We start from the raw sequence: 26,435 nt of genomic DNA on the forward strand, positions 1-26,435 counted from the left end.
TTTGTCAATAACTACAATTAGAGAAATTAGCAAGAATTGAAATGAATAAACATTTTAATTAACACAAAACTGTCAATTTGGCATATCTAAACTAACTGCCAACTGGTGGAAGTCAATGATAGTGTGCACATGGAGAATCCCACACTTGTGGGTATGCAATGCCCATACACAGTATACATCTGTGGCATTGAACAAATATGACAAGACCATTTTCTGCCCATTCAATGCCATAAATATGTGATTCACCATAGTTGTCCTACAGCATAAATAATTTTAAAAATAATTGTTTCAGTCCCTGAAGCTTATCAAGCAGCAAGACCTAGATTGTCATCCTTTCTTCTGGGGATAACAAGCTCAGTCTTGCTGCATTGCTTTCTAAAACACTGAGGGAAATGATATTCAGGTCCCATTTACAAGTCAAGTAGATGGAAGTTTGGTAAAGTCCAGTCAATCTGTAACAACCAGATCCTCTGCTTGCACCTTCATGATGGTGTTAGTAACCCTAGGTATTTCCCCCACCCTATCTACAAGGTGTGAAACACTGCACCTACCATACTTTAGGTGACCACCCAGGTGTGAATCCATGCAAGCAAGAGTCTAGGTGTGTTATCCTTATTACACAGAAAGACACTGACCTCTGTGTCACCTGACAATGCAAGACCACCACTTTGCTCATTGGAGGCTTGAAGTGGAAATATATGTTTAGTCTCCAAATAAAAGCTCTGGCAATCCCTTTCTTCCATCACACAGTATACATGATGTCTTTTGAGGTTATAAAGGGCACCATGGTGAGATTTGGGGGTATTGATCTAAAAATGTTTGCAGGACAGCTGCTAAACAATCTACTGAACCAAATCTAATCTATTGGTAATTCTAGAAGGCATCCAACTCAGCTAGTGTATAATCACCTGCCTCTACTCTACCAGCCAGTGACTACAGGGAGTTCAAGTAGTGTACATTCTGGGTACATTCCAGCTCAAGGAGCTGAGTACATTCTTGCTGCATGTACATAATATCTAAAAATTTTATTAATTCATAACATGTTCCCCTACCCTTCATTTTTACTTCATCTACCGAATGCATCATGGAATAGTCAAACTAACCTCCCAAAGATGACTTTCATTTCACAAATATACACGGTCTCAGTTGTAATTTCACTGATATACATTTCAATCTATAATCTGCCATGCCCCACTTACTTTTTCTGACAGTCTCAATTATTGATTTCCTCAACCACTTCTCACTTCAGTTTTCCTAACTATTCACTCTATGATCTCTTTTGCTTCAAATGTGGTACTTGTGCTTATGTCCTCTGATATTCCTTATCAGAGACTGCCTAATTTGGAATCTCCTCTGATTTAAAATCTCTTTACTCCATTCTGTCAAATTCATCTGTTTCCTCTATAGTTCTCCCAACTCCACTAATCACTCAGAACTCTCTAGCTTCCTTTTATTGAAAATCTACTTTCTCCAGTCTAACTTTCTTAACTTCTCATAACTCCATCTGGCTTCAGTTTCCCAGTTACCTGAGATATTCTAATTTTTATTAGAATCTCAGAACAAGAATATATTAGAACAAGCTGTGTGAGGATTATTTCTAATCCTCACACAACTTGTTCATTTATCTACCAGAAAATAAAATAATCCTGATCACACACACACACACACACACACACACACACACACACACACACACACACCATCTTTTTCTCATCAACAACCCTGAATTCAAAGTACAAAGATCACAACTTGGTGATGGTCTCTCTCTCTCTCTCTCTCTCTCTCTCTCTCTCTCTCTCTCTCTCTCTCTCTCTCTCTCTCTCTCTCTCTCTCTCTCTCACACGACCATTCTCGGCCACATGTTGTTTGACATTACAGGAATGCAAAATGTAATTGATCTTTATGATTTCTATTATTCTTTTCTTTCACTGAATTACTGTTTTAAATCTTCTGATCCCAAAGTCTGTCAGATTGTGTCAGTGAAATTACTGTAGGAATGAAATCTTTTATTCTGCATTCGACCCTAAAATCTCATCTTCCACTAATGTTTTTCCTTCTGTTTAGAAATTTCCCACATTCAGCCAGTTCCTAAGGAGAGTAAAAATCCCTTTTTTTTTTTTTCCCAATTATTGTCCCATTGCACTCTCACCTCTACTCCATCCCGAGTAATGGATAAATCCATTAACCAACTAGTGTGAATTGTGGATTGTGTGAGGCTATATTAATTGTACAAGTGCATTTTAAAGTGCACTTGTAAAATTAATATAACCTCACACAATCCACAATTATTACACAAAAGATGCATTGAAAACAGTGAAAGTAGTGAAGGATGCTTTTACCAGTTTTCAAAGGGAAGGAGTTAATTGCAGAAATTAAAAAACCATTAATGCTATGGATTCATGAAAAACAAATGGAAGGTGAATCCATGAGAGCTCAGTTTATCTGTAACAAGGTTAGAGCCGTTTATGATGACTTTAATCATAATGGTTCATAATCATCTGATTTCCATTTTGAAAACTTTAAAGCTAGTAAGGAATGGCTCAAGAATTTTAAAAAGAGATCGGAGTATGGGTGTGGTGAAGCTTCAAGTTTGGATAAAGAAGAAGCAGACAAATTTAAAGCTGAATTTTGCAAGTTGGTGGAAGGGAAAGCATATCTTCCTCAAAAAGTGTTCAATGTGGATGAGGCTAGCCTCTTTTGGAAGGTGCCAAAGGTAAGTTCATTACTAAGGATGAAGCTGCTTTGCCAGGGCATAAGCTTATGAAGAAGAGGTTGACCTTGTTACTTGATTAAGCTGCTTTACGAGGGCATAAGGAGAGGTTAACCTTGCTGTTTGGTGCTAATATTTCTAGTGAAATTTTAAATACAAGCAACAAACTGAGGGTGTACTGGAAGTTAAAGTGAAAAGCATAAATGACCAGGCCCTGTTTACTGAATGGGCAACCACAATTTTTGGTCCTGCTGTGAAATACCTGATCACTTAACAAGATAGCATTGGAGGCTGTTTTAGAATCATATTAGAGCGATTTATCAATCGCTCTAATACGACTGATAAATTGCACAATCCTAGCACAACATGGTACTTCTACAAGGTTTTGCTCTAACAGGGTTTGAGAATTGCTGGAAATCTTGCATAACACAGTACTTTTGAGTTTTTGTGCTGGGAAAACCCTGCTATTATGTTAGATGTAATTTTCAACATTTCCATTCCTTTTTATGAATCCCTGTTGTTGACTCGCACTTACCATGATTCTGAACTTGCTACTGCTTTGAAATACAAATTTAATTTCTTCAAGCTGATGTTCCTGCAAGTTAACACCAATTCTTTCATCTAGCCTATGGCACAACAAGTGAAAGCCCACTTCAAGAGACTACATGAAGTTAAGAAATGTAGTGAAGCAACACCACGTAGTGATGGCATGACACTGAGGGAATTTTGGAAGAAAAAACTCAACATCATGGAGGCTATAAGAGCACTGTTGCAGCATAACAAGGAGTCTAAATTTGTGTGAATGCTGGTTGAAAACCTTTGTGGCAAGCCCCCCATTCAAAGCCTTATACACCTCAATCAGATCACCGCTCAGGTGACTAGTCTCCAGCCACTGCAATTTGCAGAACTTAAGCCTCTCTTGGTAAGAGGCTAACCTTCATTCCCCTCACCAATCTTGTTGCCCTTCTCTGTACACGCTCAAGTAAATCTACATCCTTCCCAAAATGAGGCCTCCAGACCTGTACGCAGTACTCAAGGCGTGGCCTGACCATTGCCTTATACAGAGGGACAATCACCTTCTTCTCCCTGCTAGCAAAATTCCTATATATCATTGACAAAACCCCATGACCTGCCCTGGCAGCCAGTCTGCATTACTCAGAAAACTTCATATCTGACTACACAATTACTTCCAGGTCTTTTTCATTTTCTACCATCTTAAGTGTAGTACCACACAGTTAGTACGTTTCTCTGGGGTTACTTCTACCCATATGCAGTACTTTGCATCTGTCAAGGTTAAACTTCAGTTGCCACTTCTTAGCTCATTTGCCCAAATTTTCTAGATCCTGTTGCAGTAGCACACTGCCATTACTGTCATTAACAACCCTGCCAACCTTTGTATCATCTGCAAACTTCAAAACTAAGCCTGATATACCTTCATCAATATCATTGATAAATATACAGAACAACAGTGGACCCAACACCAAACCCTGTGGGACTACACTAATAACATTAGTCCATGAAGAGCAGCACCCATTGATCACCACGCTCTGTCTTCTCCCACTCAACCATCCTTTTATCCATTGTAGCAACCTACCCTTAATACCATTCTTCTCCAATTTGTACAATAGTCTTCCATGCGCAACAGTATCAAAAGCTTTCCTGAAATCCAAATATATGATATCAAAATTATTTTTTGCATCCAGTTCCTTTGTAACCACATCATAATATCATATCAAATTTGTCAGACAAGACTTTCCCTTAACAAACCCGTGTTGTGTCTGAATTATTGCTGCAGTCTTGTCTAGATGATCCTGCAATGCATCTTTAACCAGTGACTCCATTATTTTACTCGGAACAGAAGTTAAACTAACTGGTCTGTAATTACTAGTTTCACCCTTCGATCCCCCATTGTGAATTGGGGATACATTTGCACATCTCCAGTCTGTGGGAACCTCCCCCGAGTCCAACGATGCTCTCATAATTGTGGCTAAGGGTTTGCTTAGCTGCTTTGCCGCCTCCTTTAATATAACTGGATAGATCCCATCCACACCAGGTGCTTTTCTTATGTTTAACTTCAACAATTTCTCCTCCACTTTGCTTTCAGTTATTACAAAATCATTAAGTATCCTGCTACAATTTGATAACCTTCTGCCATTTTCAAATCTTAATAATTCCTCATGTGTGAATGTAGAATACTCATTCAGTTTGCAAAATACTCATTCAGTTTGTTTGCTATCTGAGCAGGATCATCAACAGTCGAACCATCGATGTCAAGTGGACCAATCAGATTCATCCCCTTCCTTTTAGAGTTTATATAAGTAAAGAAATCCTTGCTGTTTTTCTTAGCATCTTTTGCCAAGGATTTCTCGTAATCTGCCTTCGCCTGCCTAACCTCCTTTGTGACCTGATTACAGACTAACTTATATCTGCCATAGGCTTCTGAGTTGCTTGATAATTTATATGCATCCCATGCATTTTTCTTCTCTGTTACGAGTCTCATTAGTTCATTAGATAACCATTTAGGCCTAAACCTTGAACAATATTTCTTAATAGGTATGATACTTTTAGTAACATCCACGATTAATTCCTTGAATGCTTCCCACTTAGAATTTACTGTTGGGAACATCGTCAGTTTATCCCACTGTACAGAATTTAAAAACTGTTGGAGACCACTGTACTCACCTTTACAGTGAGTACAGTGAGTAGGTGGCAAAGAATAGGAGTAAGTTCAGGAGTACAGGTTTGGAGAACAAGTGGAGAAATACCATCGGGACCTGGAGCTTTCTTAGCATCAAGATTCATCAAAATCCTTCTAACATCCTTTTGACGGAAGACCACAGGGGGCATTGAGTGGAGCATGTTGGGAATGGTGGGAGGTGTTTTACCAAGATCATTTATACATGAGTTGGAAGAAAAATGGGATGCTAGAAGGTCAGCTTTATCCTTGGCTGAAGCGACAACAGAACCATCTGGTTTGGACAGAGGTGGGAGAAAAGACGGGCAAAAGTTGCGGCTTTGGCAAGAGGCCAGAATGCTCGCCTACCATTAGGGCAAGAAGCAAGTTTTCTACTTTTAGCCTGTTCAAACTCTAGTTTGGATTGATTAATAACTGCTTTACAATTGTTGCGAGCTTTGGTGTACGCAGAAAATGAAACTGGAGAATTAGAAACAAGCCAATTACGATATGCAACATTCTTCTCTTGAACAGCCTTATCACATTTATTGCAAAACGAAGGTTTATATAAAGGATGAGATTTTAAAGTGGAGTGTGGGATATAGGATTCCATTCATGCAAGAATAATTTCACTGACACGATCTGAGCAAACGTTGACATCAGAAGTTTTGAAACAGTAAGCAAACCAAGGAAAAGAAGAAAAGAAGTCTCGCAGATCATCCCATTTTGCATTCTTGTAATGCCAAACAACACGACGTTGGGAATAGCCATGAGATAAAGGTTCCATTGGAGAAGAGACAATCACCAAGTTGTGATCTGAAGTGCCTAAAGGACCTCTCACTTCGACCGTGTACTTAGAAGGGTTGTTTGTGAGAAAAGATCAAGCATATTGGCCGTATGATTAGGATTGTCCGGTATTCTTGTAGGTAAATGAACAATATGTGCAAGGTCATTAGTAATTGCAAAAGCCTCAGCATCTCGACCAGCTGGGTCGGTGTGACTAGAAAACGGAAGCCAGCTGGAGTTGTGAGCATTAAAATCGCCAAGGAAAATAACCTCACTGTTAGGAAAGTTAGACTGGAGAAAGTCAAGTTGCAAAGAGAGGAAGTCAAAGAGCTCCAAGTGATTTGTGGATTTGGGAGAACGGTAGAGACAACTGATATATTTGACACAATGAGGTAGAGAGATTTTAAGCCAGAGAAGATCAAAGAGAGGAGGTTCCAAATTGCCAAGTCTCTGACAGGGAATATCAGAACGGACAAATGCACAACTACCACCTTTGAGGCGAAAGGAATCATACAGCAAATAATTTGGGCATCTGAGATGAGCAGTAGTTGAATCAACTGATAACTGAGATTCTGTCAGAAAAAGTGCATGAGGTTTGGCAGACTGCAAGTGGAAATGGACATCGTTGAGATTAGAATGGAGACAAAGTATATTTGTGAAATGAATTAGGAAGTGCTTTTTTTACCCTGTAGTGGAAATCCTTCACTTGGCTGCCCAACTCACTTAAAGAGCAGCAGTATTTAGTGTATCCACTTTGCACCTCAGTCAGCAAAGCTACCACTTTTAGGTTGGCACAGATATTCCAGTTGTATTCTTGATAGCATATTTTTTGCAAAAGAGCATGTAGGTTGTCATACATTTCCTTCATGCAAACTGCATGGGCCAATGGTATAGATATTTATTTCCATTATGGAGTTAAACTGCTTTCAAATTGACCTTGGATGAATTAATGAAAGTTTCCACTGCTCGGAGATGTGCTCCAGATGTAACTCTTTCATTAATTTCTGGACATCATTACAATAAATCACAAATAGGTTGTTACATTAGATTGCCTCTTCCTATAAAAATTGACCATGACAATTTTCAAGAAGATTCAACTGCTGAAGCCATGATTCTAGAAACTGAAACTTGGCTTTGGAGAGGTCCAAATCTCTGACCAAATCATTCAATTCTGCCTGAGTGATTAGACGCGGCTTTGCAGTATCAAGAGTTGAATAGTCTGGATTTGTACTTGCTGTGGGTTATGCATCTTGTGGAGATTCCTTTCATGATAATGAATCAGAGTCAAGTCCATAAGTTTCTTGTGGCTTTAGCACTGGCATTGTTTCATCGTGAGAAACTGGCCTTAGAGCAGAAAGTATATTGGGATATTATACTTTATGCTTATATTCCCCAAAATAATCTCTAAGCCAGTCTGTTAAGGTCCTTGAGCATGAGCAACAGGATATCTTTGGATCCCATATTTTATCTTTATCTCCGACCTTACATCCAAAATAGAGTTCAGAGGCTTTTCTCACAAGTTGTGACAGTGGCTTTCGTTGTAATTTTAATACCACTTCTCCACAAAACTATCAGGTTTATTTTGGCATATTCATCATATATATTCATGTAACATATTCATGTAAAGTTGAGGTATGCACACATAAGAACAATTAAGAAATTGTAGATTTTTATTTCTATTTTAAACACAGTTCACGATTTACACTTATGCACACAACACTTCATTGCAAACACTAATTTACTAAAACATTTGTTCACTTTGTTCACCACTCACTCTCTGAAATACATACACTTTTTGAAATACGAAAATTCTTGTTTGGTGCAGAACCCACTAGTATGTATATTGGTAGAGAAGTTTCTAGAAGGCTCAATGTTTCTCGAGAACTTGGTCGAAGGTTCTACAGCCTTCCCAAAACATCCTGACCTTTCCTCCACACGTAACAATATTTTATAAAGTTCTAGAATATTCTCAAATGTTGTAGAAAGCTCCCAAATGTTTTAGAAAAAAAAAAAAAAAAAAAATACCATACAGCACTGAAAATCCGAACATTGATGATTCGAAATGTCAATAATCCGAAAGAGACAGCATTTATTTTTTTTATGCTGGTGCCATAAAATAATTACAGTAACAGCCAGTTATTGTGGTGATCTGAATTTTTATTCTATTAAACAACAATTCTAATAAGTGAAAATCAGATGAATATTATCAACAGGCTATACAAATGAAGATATAAAGCGCAAATCTACACACTTTTTTTTTCCTTACCAATTAACAAAATTAAATGATACATGAAAATCAGAAGTATATTATCCACAGGTTTACAAAATAAAAATAAATTTACTCTTACGTACATAGCTTAATTAATATACATACAGTACTAACTAAACTTCCTCAACATGAATTGTTCAGAAGGCTTCCATCCTGCAGTGGATTGATAATGGCTGCAGTTCACCTTTTTTTACTAACTAAACATTAGCATTAGCATTAGTAGAGGCATTTGATGCAATAAAGCAAGCTTATGCAGCATCAGCCAAAAAAAAAAAAAAAACCCACTTCCACTTCACCCCTCTGTTCGTTCAAAATACCTGTCCAGCTGAGCCTTAAACTTATTTAGGCTATCAACCTCCACCACAAGGGATGGCAGTCTGTTCCACCAACCAACCAACCACCCGCTGGCTAAAGGCAAATTTCCGCACGTCTGTCCTACATTTGTCTTTCCTCAATTTGAATTTATGCCCTCTCAGGTGATTTTTCTGAGCTAGAGGAAGAATCCCATCAGCATTGAGCATGCTTAAACCATTCAAGGCTTTATACACCTCTATCAGATCACCTCGCTGGTGCCTAGTCTCCAGACACTGTAATTTGCAAAACTTAAGCCTTTCTTCGTAAGAGCACCCCTTTGTTCCATTCACTAATCTTGTTGCCCTTCTCTGTACTCGTTCCAGCAGCTCTACATCCTTCTTGAAATGAGGCCTCCAGACCTGTATACAGTACTCTAGGTGTGGCCTGACCATTGCCTTATACAATGGAATAATCACCTCCTTATCCCTGCTGGAAAAATTCCTGTATATCATTGACAATACTCCATGAGCTACTCTTGCAGCCCGTCTGCACTGCTCAGAGAACTTCATACCTGCCTGCAAAATCACCCCCAAGTCCCTTTCATTCGCTACCACTGTCAGTGTAGTACCACAGAGTTGATACGTTGCTCTGGGGTTGCTGTTTCCCATGTGTAGTACTTTACATTTGTCAATGTTAAACTTCATTTGCCACCTCTCAGCCCATCTGCTCAACCTTTCCAGATCCTGTTGCAGCAGCATAGTGTCAGTAGTGTCCTTGACAACCCTGCCAACCTTTGTATCATCTGCAAACTTGGACATTAAGCTTGATATACCATCATCAATATCATTTATAAATACAGAAAACAATAATGGACCCAACACTGAGCCCTGAGGGACTCCACTAATAACATTAGTCCACAATGAGCAGTGTCCATTGATTACCACTCTCTGTCTTCTCCCCCTCAACCACCCCTTTATCCATAGCAGCAATTTGCCTCCAATGTCACACTGCTCCAATTTGTGTAGCAGTCTTCCATGTGCAACAGTATCAAAAGTCTTTCTAAGATCCAAGTATATAATATGAAAGTTATTCCCTGCATCCAGTTCTTTTGTGACTGCAGCATAGTATCCAATCAAGTTGGTCAGGCAAGACTTCCCCTTAACAAAACCATGCTGTGTCTGAGCTATAACTGAAGTCTTGTCTAAATGATCCTGCAGTGCTTCTTTAACCAGTGCCTCCATTAATTTTCCTGGAACAGAAGTTAAGCTCACAGGTCTATAATTACTTGTGTCAGCCTTTGATCCTCCTTTGTGAATTGGGGTCACATTTGCACATTTCCAGTCTATGGGTACCTCCCCTGAGTCCAAGGAAGCTCTCATAATTATGGCTAAGGGTTTGCTTACTTCCTTTGCTGCCTCCTTTAATATAACTGGATAGATCCCATCCACCCCGGGTGCCTTTCTTGTGTTTATCTTCAACAGTTTCTCCTCCACTTTACTCCCAGTTATTTCAAGATTCTGTAGCTTACTGCTAGAGTTGAATACACCTCTGGCATTCCCCTTGCTGAATAACTCCTCATGTGTGAATGTCGATGCAAAATATTCATTTAGTTTGTTAGCTACCTGAGCAGGATCATCAACAGTTGACCCATCAATATCAAGTGGACCAATCTGATTCATCCCCTTCCTTCTAGAGTTTACATAAGTAAAGAACTCTTTGCTGTTTTTCTTTGCATCCCTTGCCAAGGATTTCTCGTAATCTGCCTTCGCCTGCCTAACCTCCTTTGTAACTTGGTTGCATATCAACTTGTATCTATCATAGGCTTCTGTGTCATGTGTTAATTTATATGTATCCCATGCATTTTTCTTCTCTGCCATATGCCTCATTAGTTCATTTGACATCCATTTTGGCCTAAACCTTGAACAATATTTCTTAGTTGTTATGTAAAGCCTAGTAGCTTCCAAGATAAGTTCTTTGAATGCTTCCCATTTTGAATTTGCTGTTGGTAACATCATCAGTTGGTCCCACTGTATAGAATTTAAATACTGTCTCAGTCCATCGTAGTCGCCTTTACGGAAGCAATAACCCTTCCCTTTACCCCTAATGGTAGTTACCTCTTTCAGTAAATCCCACTTCAGCACACTGTGATCACTGCCACCTAGTGGTTCATTTATCTGCAGATTCTTAATGCATGAAGAATCACTGCTGATAATCAAATCAAGAGTATTACTCCCTCTAGTTGCTTCCCGAACATGCTGATGTAGAAAACAATCATCCAATAAATCCACAAAAGCCCTGCTAGTGTGTGAGTAACCAGCCCCCAAATTCCAGTCAATATCTGGGAAATTAAAATCTCCCATTATAAGACTCTCTGATTTACTGGCCCACTCTATTTCCCTGTACAGTTCCTTATTATACTCATCAGAGTCATTAGGCCTATAGCACACTCCTACTCTCAATTTTGATCTCCCAATGCTTATGTCACACCAAACTGACTCAACACTGCACTGTCCAGCGATGTCGACTGGCTTCACTTCCTTGGTTTTTATGTGTTTGTTAACTAATAGCATAACCCCTCCCCCCTTCCTATCCTGTCTATCCTTTCTGTAGACGTACTCCCCAAATTGCAGTTCTGCATCCCTTATATCTGTGTGACACCACGTCTCTGATATCCCAACAATATCTGCCTTTGATGTTTTGAGCAATACCTCAAATTCATCAAATTTATTTACTAAACTCCTAGCATTGGTGTACACGCAAGTATACCTGCACCTGTTTCTATTCTTAGCTACCCTACCACAACCCATGTGTTTACTTGTACCGCAATGGCTCCCAGCAGTCTCTGAAATACCATGCATCTTGTTTTTCAGGCTTCTGCTCATTCTAATAGAAGCAGTGCAAGAATCTCTTTCACCTCTGCCAGTGGCTACTGTCAATCTATTGGTCTTTGTCTCCCCCCAAGCTAGCAGTTTTCCGACCCACCTAACACTGCCTCGATAGCATCAGCAAATATTCTTGCACCCTTTCTATTTAAGTGTATCCCATCCCTGTAGAAGCAATCTCTCCTGTTAACAAGTACAGTCCAGGCTGAAAAAAATTCTACCCCTTGAGCCTTGCACAATCTTTCCAGGGCCGAATTGATCGACAAGGCTCTCATCATATACTCCCTCCTATCGTGTCTGGGCAGAATTGCAGACACTTTCAAATTCAACCCTAATTCATGGCTTTTTTTCAACAGTGACCTGTACTTGCTAAGTAATTCTGCCGGTCTCCTACTCTTAATGTCATTAGTGCCAACGTGTACAACTATATCACCTTTTGTGCCCTTAAAAGATGATATTCGCTCTACAACGTTATCAACCTTTGCCCCTGGCAGACATACCCTGGTCCTGTTCCACCTATCTTTTTTACAAAGCATGTTCCCCGTTTCCCTGACAATAGAGTCACCAACAACTACTAGTTCCTTCGGGACCAGCGCATTCTGCCTTGGGTGTTGTCTCTGTGTCACGCGATGCCCAAGTGCAAGCTCTGGCGTTGATGTGGGCAGCTGAGAGCTTGATGGGCCCCTCAATTTAGTTTCTTCGAGGGCATCCACCCTGTCCTTCAAGCTCTCATATAGGCCCACAAGAACGCCGAGTTGTTGCCTGATATTGATACACTCCTTGCATCGCGCACACACAAAGACAACACATAACATAACACTTTGTAATCTGATATTTCAATTCACTGACATTTTTTTGGTGGATTGTAAAAGCTAAAACAGTAAAAAAAAAAAAAAAAAAAAAAAAAGGTGTAAACCAATAACAAAGAACACGGGCAGAAATTGTAACTAACACGATATGCACAAGTGAGATATGGAGTAAAAAGATGCTGAACAGAGTTTTTACAGTTTTATTTCACTGTACTATAGTTTTCTTCATCTTTTAAAGGGAAACAGAAATTTTTAACAATTAAATTGAAGATTGGGATTTTAAACAGACTTTCAAAGAGAGAAAGCGAGTCTTCATTAGCAAAAATTTTGAGGTTGGAAAGTCAGCCATAACAGACGTTAAAAACAACATTTTTAAAGTTACCATCGAAACGTGATTCAGATGGTGCAAAAAAGAAAAACAAAAACTGAGAACACCTGATGACCTATCCCTCAAGGATGCCATTTATTTGTGGTTCGCACAGAGATGAAGTTTAGGAGAACCCATATCTGGAATTTTGTGTGAAACGGCACTGGATTTTTAAAAAAAATTAGGTGGTACCCCAGATTTTAAAGCCAGTGTTTTTATTTCTAAACTTACTAAACTTTTTTTTAGTCTACAGTATTTTATGATAAGTTCGAAAATCTGAATAAATAGAAAGTCCAAACTACCCGTGGTCCCAATTGGGTTGGATTATCGATGCTCTACTATAAATAAATAGAAAAAATTAGGTGGAAAAGGTGATTAAACCACCTACGGGTCTTGTTTTTTGGTCATTAAATTATGATATATGATGATGAGAACTTTTTAAGCACATATGAGTTTTTGAACATACTTCCTATGAGAATCTGTCGAAATTATTTCAGAGAGGGAAATTGATGCTGACCAATGTTGTGGGCTACAAAAGCCTGGAAACCAGGCATTTCAGACCAGACCTGATTCAAGTTTATAAAGTTCTGAAAGGGATTAGTAAAATGAACAAAGTTGGAATTTTCACTGTTATAAAGAATTCCATAACTAATGGCCATAAATCCAAATTGCAGGGCAATAAGCTTAGACTATATTGTAGGAAGTTTTCTTTTAGCCATAAAGAGTCATTGATTGTTAGAACACATTGCTTTCACAGGTACTTGAGGCTTACAGTTTTAATAAATTCAAAGGTTGAGTGGGATAGTTACTTATGTGAGGAGGGAAGCACAATTTATCTTCAGTTTTAATAAATTCAAAGGTTGAGTGGGATAGTTACTTATGTGAGGGGGAAGCACAATTTATCTCCCCCCCCTCCCGCCAATGCAGGAAAAGCCAGTGACTTTGTTGCACTATGTGGGGAATACTATTACTATTCCCCACATATAGACTACACCCTACTCAAATTTGCACTTCAGTCTGACTGTTACACCCTGAATACAGATGCTTTAATCATAAATATCCTATATTTCTAATAGAAATTTCTTCTCAACACAATAATATCAGCACTACAAAATAAAATACATATTCACAACAGTAATTTCTAAAAAAAAAAAAAAAAAAAATTTTCAAATAAAATAAGCAATATTCAAAAGCTTTTAAAATGTTTCACTATTAAACTTACAAGATCATGATCAAGAAACTCAAGATTTTTTTTGGAAAATTTGAGTTTCTTGCAGGATTCACCATCTGTTAAAACAAAGTTCCTTTGAAAGATGAAAAAAATCTTTTGATGCCATAGAAACATCACTAGGATAGATTACACCAACTATATGCCCATCATTTTCCCTCTCAATGCAATTAGGCAGATTTCATTGCACCACTATAGCTTTCACAAAAACTGAACATTTTTTGTGCAGTTAAGGTACCCAAGGTATCCTGAGAACAGTAGCTATCTCTCCATGAACTTGGTAATAAAAAAAATACTGGAACAATTACATTTGAAAAAAAAAAAAAAAAAAAAAAAGCAGCTACAGAATATGAATGTAGTAGTAGTAGTAGTAGTGGCATGTGATGCAAGAAAGCATGTGTATGAGCTTATGCAGCAACAGCCAAAAAAAAAAAAAAAAAAAAACACACCATTCCCTCCAAATGCCTGTCCAGTTCCTCCTTAAATTTATTCAACCTATCAACTTCCACAACAACAGATGGAAGTTTGTTCCAGCAATTAACCACCCGCTGGCTAAAGGCAAATTTCCGCACATCTATTCTACATCTGTCTTTTCTTAATTTGAATTTATGACCCCTTAGGTTTGTAATCTGAACAAGTGGAAGGATCCCATCAGAATTCAGCGTGCTCAACCCATTCAAGGCCTTATATACATCAATCAGATCACCGCGCAGGTGCCTAGTCTCCAGCCACTGCAATTTGCAGAACTTAAGCCTCTCTTGGTAAGAGGATCCCTTCATTCCCCGCACCAATCTTGTTGCCCTTCTCTGTACACGCTCAAGTAAATCTACATCCTTCCTAAAATGTCTGCAATTCAGCTCTGGTGAGATGAACAAGGTTCATGATTTATAATTTTGTCTGCATAGAATGTGGTTGTTAAGAGGAGAGACTGTTTTTGCAGGGATGGGATATGCTTAAACCAAATTAGTAGAAGTATATTTATTGATGCTTTTGAGACATGTTAGATGGGTTGGAAAGCTGCTAACTTGGTCTAGTGGATTAATAGTGGCCACAAGCAGAAGTGCAAGTGATTCTTGCACTGCTTCTGTTGGAACAAGCAACAGCATGATGGAAAGATAGGTGTCAGGGATTACAAGGTCTACCAGGGATCTTCACAGAACAGTCAAGTACATAGGCTGTGTCAGTGTCACTAACAGTAAAAACAGGTGCATGTATACTTGTGTGTTTATTAAACAAATTTGATGAAATTGAAGTACTAGTTAAATCATCAAAACACACATTACAGAAATATATTTGGAGACATAATGCCACTTAGACATAAGGAATGAGGAATTTGAATGTTGGGAGTACAATGTATACAGACAGAAGTGGGGGTGTGGCAGTTATGCTATTAGTTAAGCACACAGAATCAAAGGCTGTGCACCCAGGCAACAATGCTATGTGATATAAGCATTAAGAAAACAAAAATGCAGGTAGATGTGTGTTATTGGCCTAATAACAGTGATGAGTATAAAAGAACAGTGCAAACAGAGTGGGACAGTGAATCAAATGTCTTATAATGGATAAAAAAATTGGTGTCAAAACTTTCCAGATACTGTAACTTGTGGGTTGGTCACTAACAACACAGTAGCAAGACTTTCTAGATTTACTGGATGACTCTTCTCTACACCAGCATGCAACAACAAGAGAAAGCAATACCTTTGATCTTATTATTATTATCAGTGAACCTTCATGCATTAAGAATCTGCAGATAATGGAATAATAGGTGGCAATAATCATAGTGGAATTTACTTAAAGATGTAACTGCTGTCAGGGGCAAAGGGAAGGACTTTTAATTTTGTAAAGCAAACTAAATGGTCTCTCAGTTTTTAAAATCTATAGCAGGGCAAACTGACGTTACCAACAGCAAATTCTAAATGGGAAGAATTCAGGAAAGTAATCATAAAACCTGATAGGCTTTCTGTACCAACTAAGAGACACTACTCAAGGTTTCAACCTAAATGAATGTCAGATGAACTAGTGACTATGAGACTAGTGACAGAGAAGAAAAACAAGAGATGCTAACAATTAATTATTGGAAGAAACAGAAACCGACAGTAGGTATAAACTAATCTGCAATCACTTCACAAAGTAGGTTAGGTAAGCTAAGGCAGATTACAATAAGTCTCATACAAAGAAAAGTAGCAAAGACTTTACTTATGTAAACGCTAAACAGAAAGAGATCAATCCATTGGTCCACCAGATATAATCTTGCTCAGGTTGCTGACAGACTGAATAGACATTTAACATTATGTTCACACATGAGGAATTTTTTTAGGGATGGAGATGCCAGAATTTTATCAAATTACAAGGGCTAAATGAATTTATAATTAATAACTGAGAAGAAGGTTGAAGAGAAATTGGTGCTAAACATAAATAAAGCACCTTTGGTCAAAAAAGATGGGATCTTTTCCAATTACACTGAGAGAGACAGAAAATTAAATCAACAAACCTTTAGCCATTATGAGAGCATCCTTGGATGCAGGAGAGGACCCTGTGGACTGAAGATGAGCAAACATATTCCCAATTCATAAAGGAGAATCAAAGCATATTTACAGACATGGAAGTTGGACTACTGTTCCTAAGAAAATACTAGAATCACTAGTTAAGAAGTAACCTAGACAGGAATGCAATTATACAGCAATCACAGCATGGATTTGTTAAGGGGTGATCATGCCTGACCAATCTGATTATCTACCATGATGCAGTAACAAATGACTGAACACAAAAAATAATTTTGACATTGTATAATTCAATTTCAGAAGAGCTTTTGGTACTGTTCCACACAAAAGACTGCTGTACAAATAGGAGCAGTGTGACATTAGTGGCAAGTTGCTGCAACAGATGTTTGAGTGGCTTAAAATAGAGAGTAATTATCAATTGGTACCACTGTCCTTGGACTTTTGTTCTCCAGGGTTTTCAGTGCAGGGCCTATTTGTTATTTTCTATATTCATTATTGATGAAGGCATATCAAGCTAAATATGCAAGTTTACAGATAATACAAAGGTTGGCAGAGTAATTTTTTTTTTTTTTTTTTAATGTAAACCCCAAACACGAGAGGTATTAGAACTTATAGTAGTTAGTATCGTGCTTGGGTTCGAGGTTGAGAAGACAAAAGAAGATATTTGTTGACATTGGACTGGAACTTCTGTAGACTGTAATTTTCAGGAAATACATATGAAGGAAAGTTGTTCCAGAAAAACTGCAGTTGAATGAATAAACGAGGAAGATGAAAAGTTGGTTCTGTGAGTTTGAAGTTGGACAGTAAATGGATGTTGGGAGGTGGCTGCACATGTTTGAACTGTTTTGAAAGAGAGAGCGGGAATTATAGAAGCCAATTCAGAAGAACAGTGCCCATGGAAGTATCTGTAGAAGAGGCATGTAGCAGAAACAGTACATCTATGAGACAGCGAGTGGAGAGACTCTGTTAGAGATGAATCATTAATTAACCTAACTGCCCTCTTCTGAATGGAATCAAGACGCCTGAGAGAGGTTTTGTGGGGCACCACCCCAGATGTGGGAACAATATTCAATGGTAGGGCAGATTTGCAATTTATACAGAGTGAGCAGCTGTTTGAAAGAAAAGTAATGCCGAGAGTGAAAGAGAAAACTAAGTTTTTTAGATGCAGAGGAAGCAATATTTGTAATGTGCTTGTGCCAAGAGAGATTAGAAGTCAGGGTAATCCCCAAAAGAGATACATCATTTTGCCTAGAAATCGGAGTGTCACCAAAGGTAAGCATTTGGAGCAGAAGAATCCTTTTTGCGAGATATAAGATAAGACTGAGTTTTAGAAGGGTTGAAATCAACTAAGTTGTCTTTGCCCCACTGGAGAATTACCTGAAGATCGGCATTTAAGGAACTGGTAGCAGATTTTTGAGAAGTTGAAGCTGATTGAGCAGGGCAAGGTTTCTCAAAATGGAAAGTGGAATGCAATGTGCTATCATCGGCAAAACTATGGATAGGATTTCCAGTCAATGGAAGAGGATCATTAATATACAAGAGGAAAAGAGTGGGAGAAAGAACTGAACCTTGGGGGACAGCGGGATTAGTGGAAAATTAGAAGACAGAGAGCCATCTACCATCACCCTTAGTGAGCGATCAAAGAGAAAACTGGATAACCAATTACAAAAAACAGTTGGCAAACCATAAGATGGAAGCTTGTTTAGAAGACCTTTATTCCAGCCACGATCAAAAGCCTTTGAGATGTCAAGAGCAACTACTTGTGTTTCACCGAACCTTTCCATTGAATTAGTCCATAAATGGTTAACATAAGCCAGAATATCGACACTGACAGAATCCATACTGGCGATCATTGATTAAACGAAGGTTTCTAGGTGGTTTAAGAGTTGGCAGTTAATTGATTTCTCCATTATTTTAGAAAGAGTAGAAGTAATTGGAATGGGACAATAATTGGATGGGAGGAATTTGTCACTCTTTTTGGGAACTGGCTGGATATGAGCAAATTTCCAAGCAGAAGGAATAAGAACCTTTGGAATAAGAAAATGAAAGAAGGCGACATAGAACAGTGGTAAGTTCAGGAGCACAGGTTTTGAGAACAAGTGGAGAAACACCATTGGGACCGGGAGCTTTCTTAGCATCAAGATTCGTCAAAATCCTTCTGACATCCTTTTGACGGAAGACCACAGGAGGCATTGAATGGAGCATGTTGGGAATGGTGGGAGGTGTTTTACCAAGATCATTAATACATGAGTTGGAAGAAAAATGGGATGCTAGCAGGTCAGCTTTATCCTTGGCTGAAGTGACAACAGAACCATCTGGTTTGGACAGAGGTGGGGGCAGAGATGGGCAAAAGTTGCGGCCAATAGCTTGGGCAAGAGACCAGGATGCTCGGCTACCATTAGGGCAAGAAGCAAGTTTTCTACTCTTAGCCTGTTCAAACTCTAGTTTGGACTGATTAATAAGTGCTTTACAATTGTTGCGAGCTTTGGTGTAGGCAGAAAATGAAACTGAAGAATTAGAAACAAGCCAATTACAATATGCAAACATTCTTCTCTTGAACAGCCTTAGAACATTTATTGGGAAACCAAGGTTTAGATAAAGGACGAGATTTTAAAGTGGAGCGTGGAATAAAGGATTCCATTCCAGCAAGAATAATTTCACTGACACGATCTGAGCAAACGTTGACGTCTGAAGTTTTGAAACAGTAATCCGACCAAGGAAAAGAAATCTCGCAGGTCATCCCATTTTGCATTCTTGTAATGCCAAACAACACTAGGCTGGGAATAGCCATGAGATAAAGGCTCCATTGGAGAAGAGACAACCACCAAGTTGTGATCTGAAGGGCCTAAAGGACCAATCACTTCGACTGTGTACTTAGAAGGGTTGTTTGTGAGAAAAAGATCAAGCATGTTGGCTGTATAATTAGGATTGTCCCCTATTCTAGTAGGTAAATGAACAATCTGTGCAAGGTCATTAGTAATTGCAAAAGCCTCAGCATCTCGACCAGCTGGGTCGGTGTGACTAGAAAACGGAAGCCAGCTGGAGTTGTGAATTAAAATCTGCTGGAGTTGTGAACATTGAGATGAGCAGTAGTTGAATCAACCGATAACTGAGATTCTGTCAGAAAAAGTACATGGGGTTTGGCAGACTGCAAGTGGAATGGACATCGTTGAGATTATAATTGAGACCACGTATACTTGTGAAATGAATTAGGAAGTGTTTGGGAGGTTTAGATCTTTTCGCAGATAAGCTTGCTCTATTAGTTTGACAATTCATGGTGTATTCAATGGTAAGAAAAAGTGGATGGGACATGCTGCATGAAGTAATGAAATTTTTTGATATGGCATACACATGGTAAGAATATACCCAGATCCTTGGCATAACGTGGCCTCGACAATGCCCTGCGCATACACACTACTCGGACTCCCTCCAGTCACTATTTGACAGAGTAGAGGTAGCAAGATTATACACTAGCTGATCCGGAAGCCTCCTAGAGAGTTACCAATAGGTTCGGTCCGATGTACTAACTAGAGGCCAGCCTGCGAACACCGTTTTAGAGCTGTACCATCGAAATGTAAGGAATATTGGATCTCGCCACGATGTTCATCATAATCTCGAAAGTCATCAATCATACTGCATGATGGAAGAGATGGGGAAGGGTTGACCGGAACTTAGCTCTGGAGACTAAACATGAGTTCCATCACTTCAACCCTCCAATAAGCAAAGTGGTGGTATTGCACTGGTTGACGAGTCATCTACCACCCAGTACTGTCTGGTAACATAGAGGGGTTGCATTCTTACATGTGGTGTGGGCACCACACCTCAAATCAGAGTATGCTATTGCAACAAGATGTAGATAAATTAGGCAGATGGGCTGAGAAGTGGCAACTGAAGTTTAACGTTATAGTAACAGTAATAGCCATATAGTGCATGGAAGTTACAGGCTTTTGCTGCACTTGCTGAGGTGAAAAAAAAAAGGAGAAAAGAAAATACAAATTATTTATTCAAACTATCAGTCTCAACTACGTGTGAAGCAACCTGTTCCAGCAATCATTGACTCGCTGGCTAAAAGAAGCCAGAAAAAGAAACATTGACAAATGGAAGGTACTGCATAATGGTAGCAGTTATCCCAGAGTAGCATACCAACAATGTGCTACCACTCTAAGTGCTGCTATGGGTACAATAGTGTTTGTCGTTGTATGTTGTGCTCCGTAAATTTTTCTTAATTTTTGTAATTAAAATTGCAGTGTTAAGTTCTTTTTAGAATTGTCATATCAAAATCAACCCTTAGAAATGCCAGATGCAAATGGAGAATAATAAGCAGACAAAAGATAAGTTTTGGATGAATTTCTTCATTCTCGTTGCTGCTACTTCTTACACCCACTTTAGCCATTGTTCAGTGTTTTTCAAGCTCATCATGTCTGATAGTAATGTGGCCTTGACTCGGCATGAGCTACTAAGCCATTCTGTTCTTCCTCTTCTGCTCATCCTTGCATATCGTTGAATAATAGCACATGTAGTGACAGCTAAGGAAGTAAGGCTAATGACTGAATTTTAATTTAGCAATTTAACATGGATGACAAACTGTTGTCACCGATACTAGCATTTGAAATGAGAATTTTCCTCCTTTTGAGCTACACAGGACATAACATCAGTAAGTCTTGTAATTATAGATTCTTCTCCTAATGATAATTCTCAAAATCAAGACTGTCAGCAAACAAATAATGTTGTTTCAATAGCTGATGTTCTGGATGATGCTAGAGCTCAGCCTCATAAAATACATAAAGAAGCTGAATTTTTTTTACTAATGAAAGCAATAGATTTACCAAAATAACTACTAATTTTCTTTATGAAAATCTCGGTGACTCAGAATTTATTCTTAACAGTCTATTTACAGACAATCAAAAACTTAAAAGTTAGAAATGAGGAATTGTAAAACACTATCGGTACTCTTTCATCTTTGGCTTGACATATCACATCTTATGCTGATGCCTTAAAGAATTCAAGGGACAGTGCTGTGCTCCCTGTATACAAGTACCAACTGCCCAACCATTACCAACACAAAACCTGGATATTGCTATTTCTACACATTCCACTCAATTAAAAGCTAAGCTTAAACCCAAAATTATCTTGTGCAAGGCTAAAGATTCTAATACTGGTTCCACCAGTAAAGATGTTTTGGATAATATAGTTAAGACCTTCCAACAGTCCTTAAAAAATATTAAAATGAAATCTATAAAATTGATAAAGAACAGAGGCGTTGTTGTGGAGACAGCCACTTCAGAAGATATTTGTAAGACAACTTTGTTAACTTTGTTGACTGATATGGGTATCAAGATGGAACTCCCTAAAATTCTAAACCAATCATTTTAATTTATGAGGTATACAGAAATTCCTCCAGGGAAGAAATACTTGAGGATCTTTTTATAAAAACTTTAGTGAGCAATGTCATCTTTTGATGACTTCACTATGGAAGTTACTTTCACTTTAATACGTCCTCAAAATCTAGACAAACTGAATTGGATTCTAGGCTTTTATCCAAGAATATATAAACTTTCAATCTCCTTAGAAACACTTATATGCTGGTGCGCAAAATTTAAGGACTAGTCAGGTTTTCACCTATGGCTTCTCATAGCAGTGGCCTGGAGAGGGGAAAAGCATACCAAAGGAACCTTGTGAGGTACAGAAATGATGAAGGAAACAACACCGACAACAATGGAAACAAAACAGTAAAGAGGGACTTTATTCAAAATTGGCAACATAGCACTGGCTGCCATGATACAGATGCATCACTGCCAAAGATGGAACAAATGCAAGAGGTAGTCCTCAGTACGAGATATTGCGATCCCTAATGTCGATGCAGGCTTTGCACCACCTGCCCATACTTAGAACAATGTTGTTGATAAGTTCTTGTGGTAACATCATCCATTCCTCTGTCAGTGCCATCTTCAGCTGGTGAAGATTTTCTGGTGGGTGTGGACGTGCTGCTAGGCATCTCCCCAGAGCGTCCCACATGTGTTCAATGGGATTTGAATCGGTGGAACGGGCAGGCCAATCCATACGAACAATGTCCTCGCTTTCCAAAAGCATATCACAGCTGCAGTGCAATGGGGTGTGGCGTTATCATCCATAAACACGAACTCGGGGCCAATGGCACCTCGGAACAGACACATGGGGAAGGATTACCTCAGTAGAGTAGCGTGCACCAGTTATAGTACCACCTTCCAGTATCTGGAGTTGTGTATGTCCATCCAAGATAACACCTCCCCAGACAAGAACACCTCGACCACCATATTGATCCATTTCAGTGATGTTTGCGGGGTGATACTGTGTGCCAACCTCTCGCCAGATTAGCTGACGTCCAGAATCGCTGCTAAGACAATCTATTCTTACTAGTAAAGAGTACCTTATGTAAAGATTTTGTGGTTGTAACCTTTAAAAATAGTGTTAGTCCTTAAGTTTTGCACACCAGTGTATATTGGTTGATCATCTCATAGATATAGAGTTTCGGTGGTTACCAGGTGTTTTTCGTGTCTTGGTTACGGACACACTACTGCCTTTCTGTTCTCAGGATATTCTATCTTGCAGTAAATATGCCCATAATGGACATATGTAAAAGAAACTGTCCCAATAAAGTTCAGCCTCCTCGTTGCTGCAAATGTAAGCATAAAAAGAATCAAACATTCAGTTTGAGATATTACCAGTAGTGAATACATATAAGCTTTGGAAAATGTAAGGAATCGTACTCAATATGAATAATAAATCCTTAAATTCAAATCATAATTATAGTCCTAACACATACAATTCTTCTGTTAAAATTCTTCACCTTAATATTCAAAAATCAAAAACTGTTTCAGATGAATTTTGGAAAGTCTCTTTAGAGAAATCAATTGATATTTTATTAATTCAGGAGCCCTATTATTTGCATGGAACAATTAGTGGATTTCCTACAACCAAACAAGTCATGTGCTCCACATTGACATCCTCATTCTGCTATTGTGCTTAAGTTGCCAATTTGTAACTTGCACATATATCTCTGGTCCCTTGGAAGTATCTGTTTCTTTTCAGTTTACAGATCTCCCTCAAGAACTGGATGGAATACTTTCTTTTCTTGTTCTTGACCACGCTTTCAGAATCTTGTACACTGCAAATTTTATAGTAGTTGGTGATTTTAATGCCAAGTCCTTGACTTGGTTCCATTCTTCTTCTTCCAACCCGTATGGTCATCTTGAAAATTTTATCTTGCAGCACTGACTTAATATTCTTAACAAATCAAACTACCCTTTACTTTTTCTTCTTCTGATGGTCAGTCCAATATTGATTTAATACTCTGTCCTTCCTCTATTTTAAACAAAACCTATCCTTGAACAATTTGCATTTGTTGGACTTCTTATCGTTGTGCAATTTTCTTTCAGATTCAACTTGTTTCTTCTATTTCTTCCTAGTACACTTCCACCTCCTCTCATTTTTCCTTGTGAAATGCTAATTGGCAAAAATTTTCTAATATTTTGATTTCCAATTTTCTTGTTTCTCTGAAGTTTCTGAAAATATGCCTCAAGCTGACTGTGCAACTCTCGTTTATGATGCTCTCCTTGAAGCCGCTACTAATAGTAAATCTAAAAAATGTTACCAATCCTTAGTGGAAGAGAGAATTGGCAATTTTGCGTCATGAAGTTTTTCGTGTCCAAAAAATTGTCGTTGGCATAGACGTTCTTGGCTGATGATGTAAACCAACTCTGCACAGATCTATCTTAGCAAAAAACATCAATATGTCAAATTCATTGCTAAATCCAAATTTGACACCTGGAAGAAATTTGTTTATTGTGTAGGTAATCTAACTCCTGGAACACTGTTTACAAAACTGCTAGAAACAAGCTACATACTGCTATTATCTATAGCACGGTTATAGAATAACACTGAATCTCTTTCTTGGACAGATACTGTTAATTCAATTCTGGATGCTCTCTTCTTACATGATGATCCCCTTTTAGATTTGTACTGTCATAATGATATTCAATCAGTTAATCTCAATTACTTTACTTCCTTGGTTGCTGTTCCGTTTACCCCTGCAGAATTATCTTCTGCAATCACCAGGATTAAATATAATCGATGTCCTGGTGAAGATCTTATCGAATGGGAGTTCTTAATAAAACTTCACACCTGCTGTCCAAATGTTCTTCTAAATTTATATAATAAATGTTTACAATGGTCTGTTTTCTGAAATTCCTGGAAATCTGCTATCTTAAGAATTCTGTTGAAACCTGGCAAGTCTCCTAATCTTATCTAGTCTTACAGACCCTATTGCTTTGTTATCTAATTTTGGTAAAATGCTAAAATGTTTGATCTCATATGGAACCCTAGCATTGCTTCAGGACGCAGGCAGCTATTCCAGTAATCAATATGGTTTTCATCCTGGATTTGGTGCTGAAGGTGCCCTTCTTATTCTTCTAAATACATCTTGGCAATTTTTTATCGACTTTGAGGGCACCTTTAACTCTTTGGTGGGTGAGCACTCTTGAATGTCTTAGAACTCTGAACTGCCCTACTAACGTATACAATCTTAATTAGGAATTATTTTTCAGATACACCTGTTAAGGTTACATCAAATTTTCAGTTTCTTGTAAAGTCTAATGTGGATGTCCACAAGCGTCTATTCTTGGTCCCTTGTTTTGGAATCTTGTTCTCAACCAATAGTTGCTAAAGGTTTTCCCAAATTATTCATCAATTTCATACATGGATGATTTAGTTCTTTTTATGGAAATTCTCATCATTCATTAGAATAAAATGCAAATTCCGTACTTCAACAACTTTCTGGATGGTCGATGATTTGAACTGCCGTTCCTGGTGGTGCCGATATTTATCAGACACATACTATATTAGTGCACAACCACACTGAGGGTAGTAGAGAATGAAAAGGAGTGGGTAAAATTGTGAGATTGGACAAAGTTCTCTGAACATTGCAGACAGGCTGCCTGGATAGCTCATGGGGTTTCTTTCAATGCTAACCGGGGAACTTTGCCAGCAGAGATAAGGATATTATCCAGTTTTGTAAGGCGATGGTTAGGCCACATCTTGAGTACGGCATACAGGTCTGGAACTAACCAAATTAGGAAAAAATGTGGATCTCTTGAAATGGGTACAGAGAACGGCAAGATTAGTGAGGTGAACAAAAGGGTATTCTTACCAAGAAAGGAATCAGTCTGCAAATTGCAGTGTCTGGAAACTAGGTACCTGTGAGGAGATCTAATTGAGGTGTTTAAGACTTTGAATGGATTGAATAATCTTAATACTGATGGTAAACTTCCTCTTGCTCAGACAACACATATGAAGATGCATAAATATAAACTGAATAAGGATAATTGCAAAACAGATGTGTGGAAATTTGCTTTCAGCCAGGTGGGTGGTTGATTGTTGGAAAATAATCTTCCACCTGGTGTTGTGGAAGTCAATAGTGTGAATGAATTAAGGAGCAAATAGAGAAATTATTAGGTTTGGACAGGATATGGAAAGTGTGTGGGGTTTTTTTGGCTGATGCTGTATAAACTTTCTTTCTTGCATCATTTGCCATTTCACTGCCTTATTTCCCCCATGTTTTTTAGGGGACCTGTGCAAACATGTAAAGGACCTAATCTTTTATAAATAGAAAACATTCTAAATGTACAAGATACATATAATATACTACAGGAAATTCTGATAAAATCACGTACCCTGCCATATTCTGAAGCCCAAGAAACATTTATGTGATTAGAAACAGTAGGTGATAACCTACAGAAGGAAGTAATGTTAACTGGTCTACTTGGTCGCTTAGGCTCTACTCCTGGTTTATTAGTAGGAATTGGATTCTAGATGTAAAAAAAATACAAATTAACTTAACTAATTATAAAATAATTATTTTTATTTTAATGTTTAAATTTA

At 38.3% G+C, this 26,435-nt stretch overlaps 1 protein-coding gene across 4 annotated transcripts in view; it reads right to left on the reverse strand.

Annotated features, from left to right (window-relative positions):
- Window positions 1–26,435, reverse strand: part of LOC150090568 (E3 SUMO-protein ligase PIAS2-like) — a 391,669-nt gene that overhangs the window by 222,985 nt on the left and 142,249 nt on the right. For all 4 annotated transcript variants that reach the window (XM_090378789.1, XM_090378788.1, XM_090378787.1 and 1 more), the window contains one exon: window positions 26,228–26,362. In XM_090378789.1, the coding sequence (XP_090234915.1) occupies window positions 26,228–26,362 (135 nt within the window). The remainder of the gene's footprint in view (window positions 1–26,227; window positions 26,363–26,435) is intronic.

The sequence above is a fragment of the Mastigoproctus giganteus genome, chromosome 1 (genome assembly GCF_048544385.1).
Source record: "Mastigoproctus giganteus isolate SK-2022 chromosome 1, ASM4854438v1, whole genome shotgun sequence".
Classification (NCBI taxonomy): domain Eukaryota; kingdom Metazoa; phylum Arthropoda; class Arachnida; order Uropygi; family Thelyphonidae; genus Mastigoproctus; species Mastigoproctus giganteus.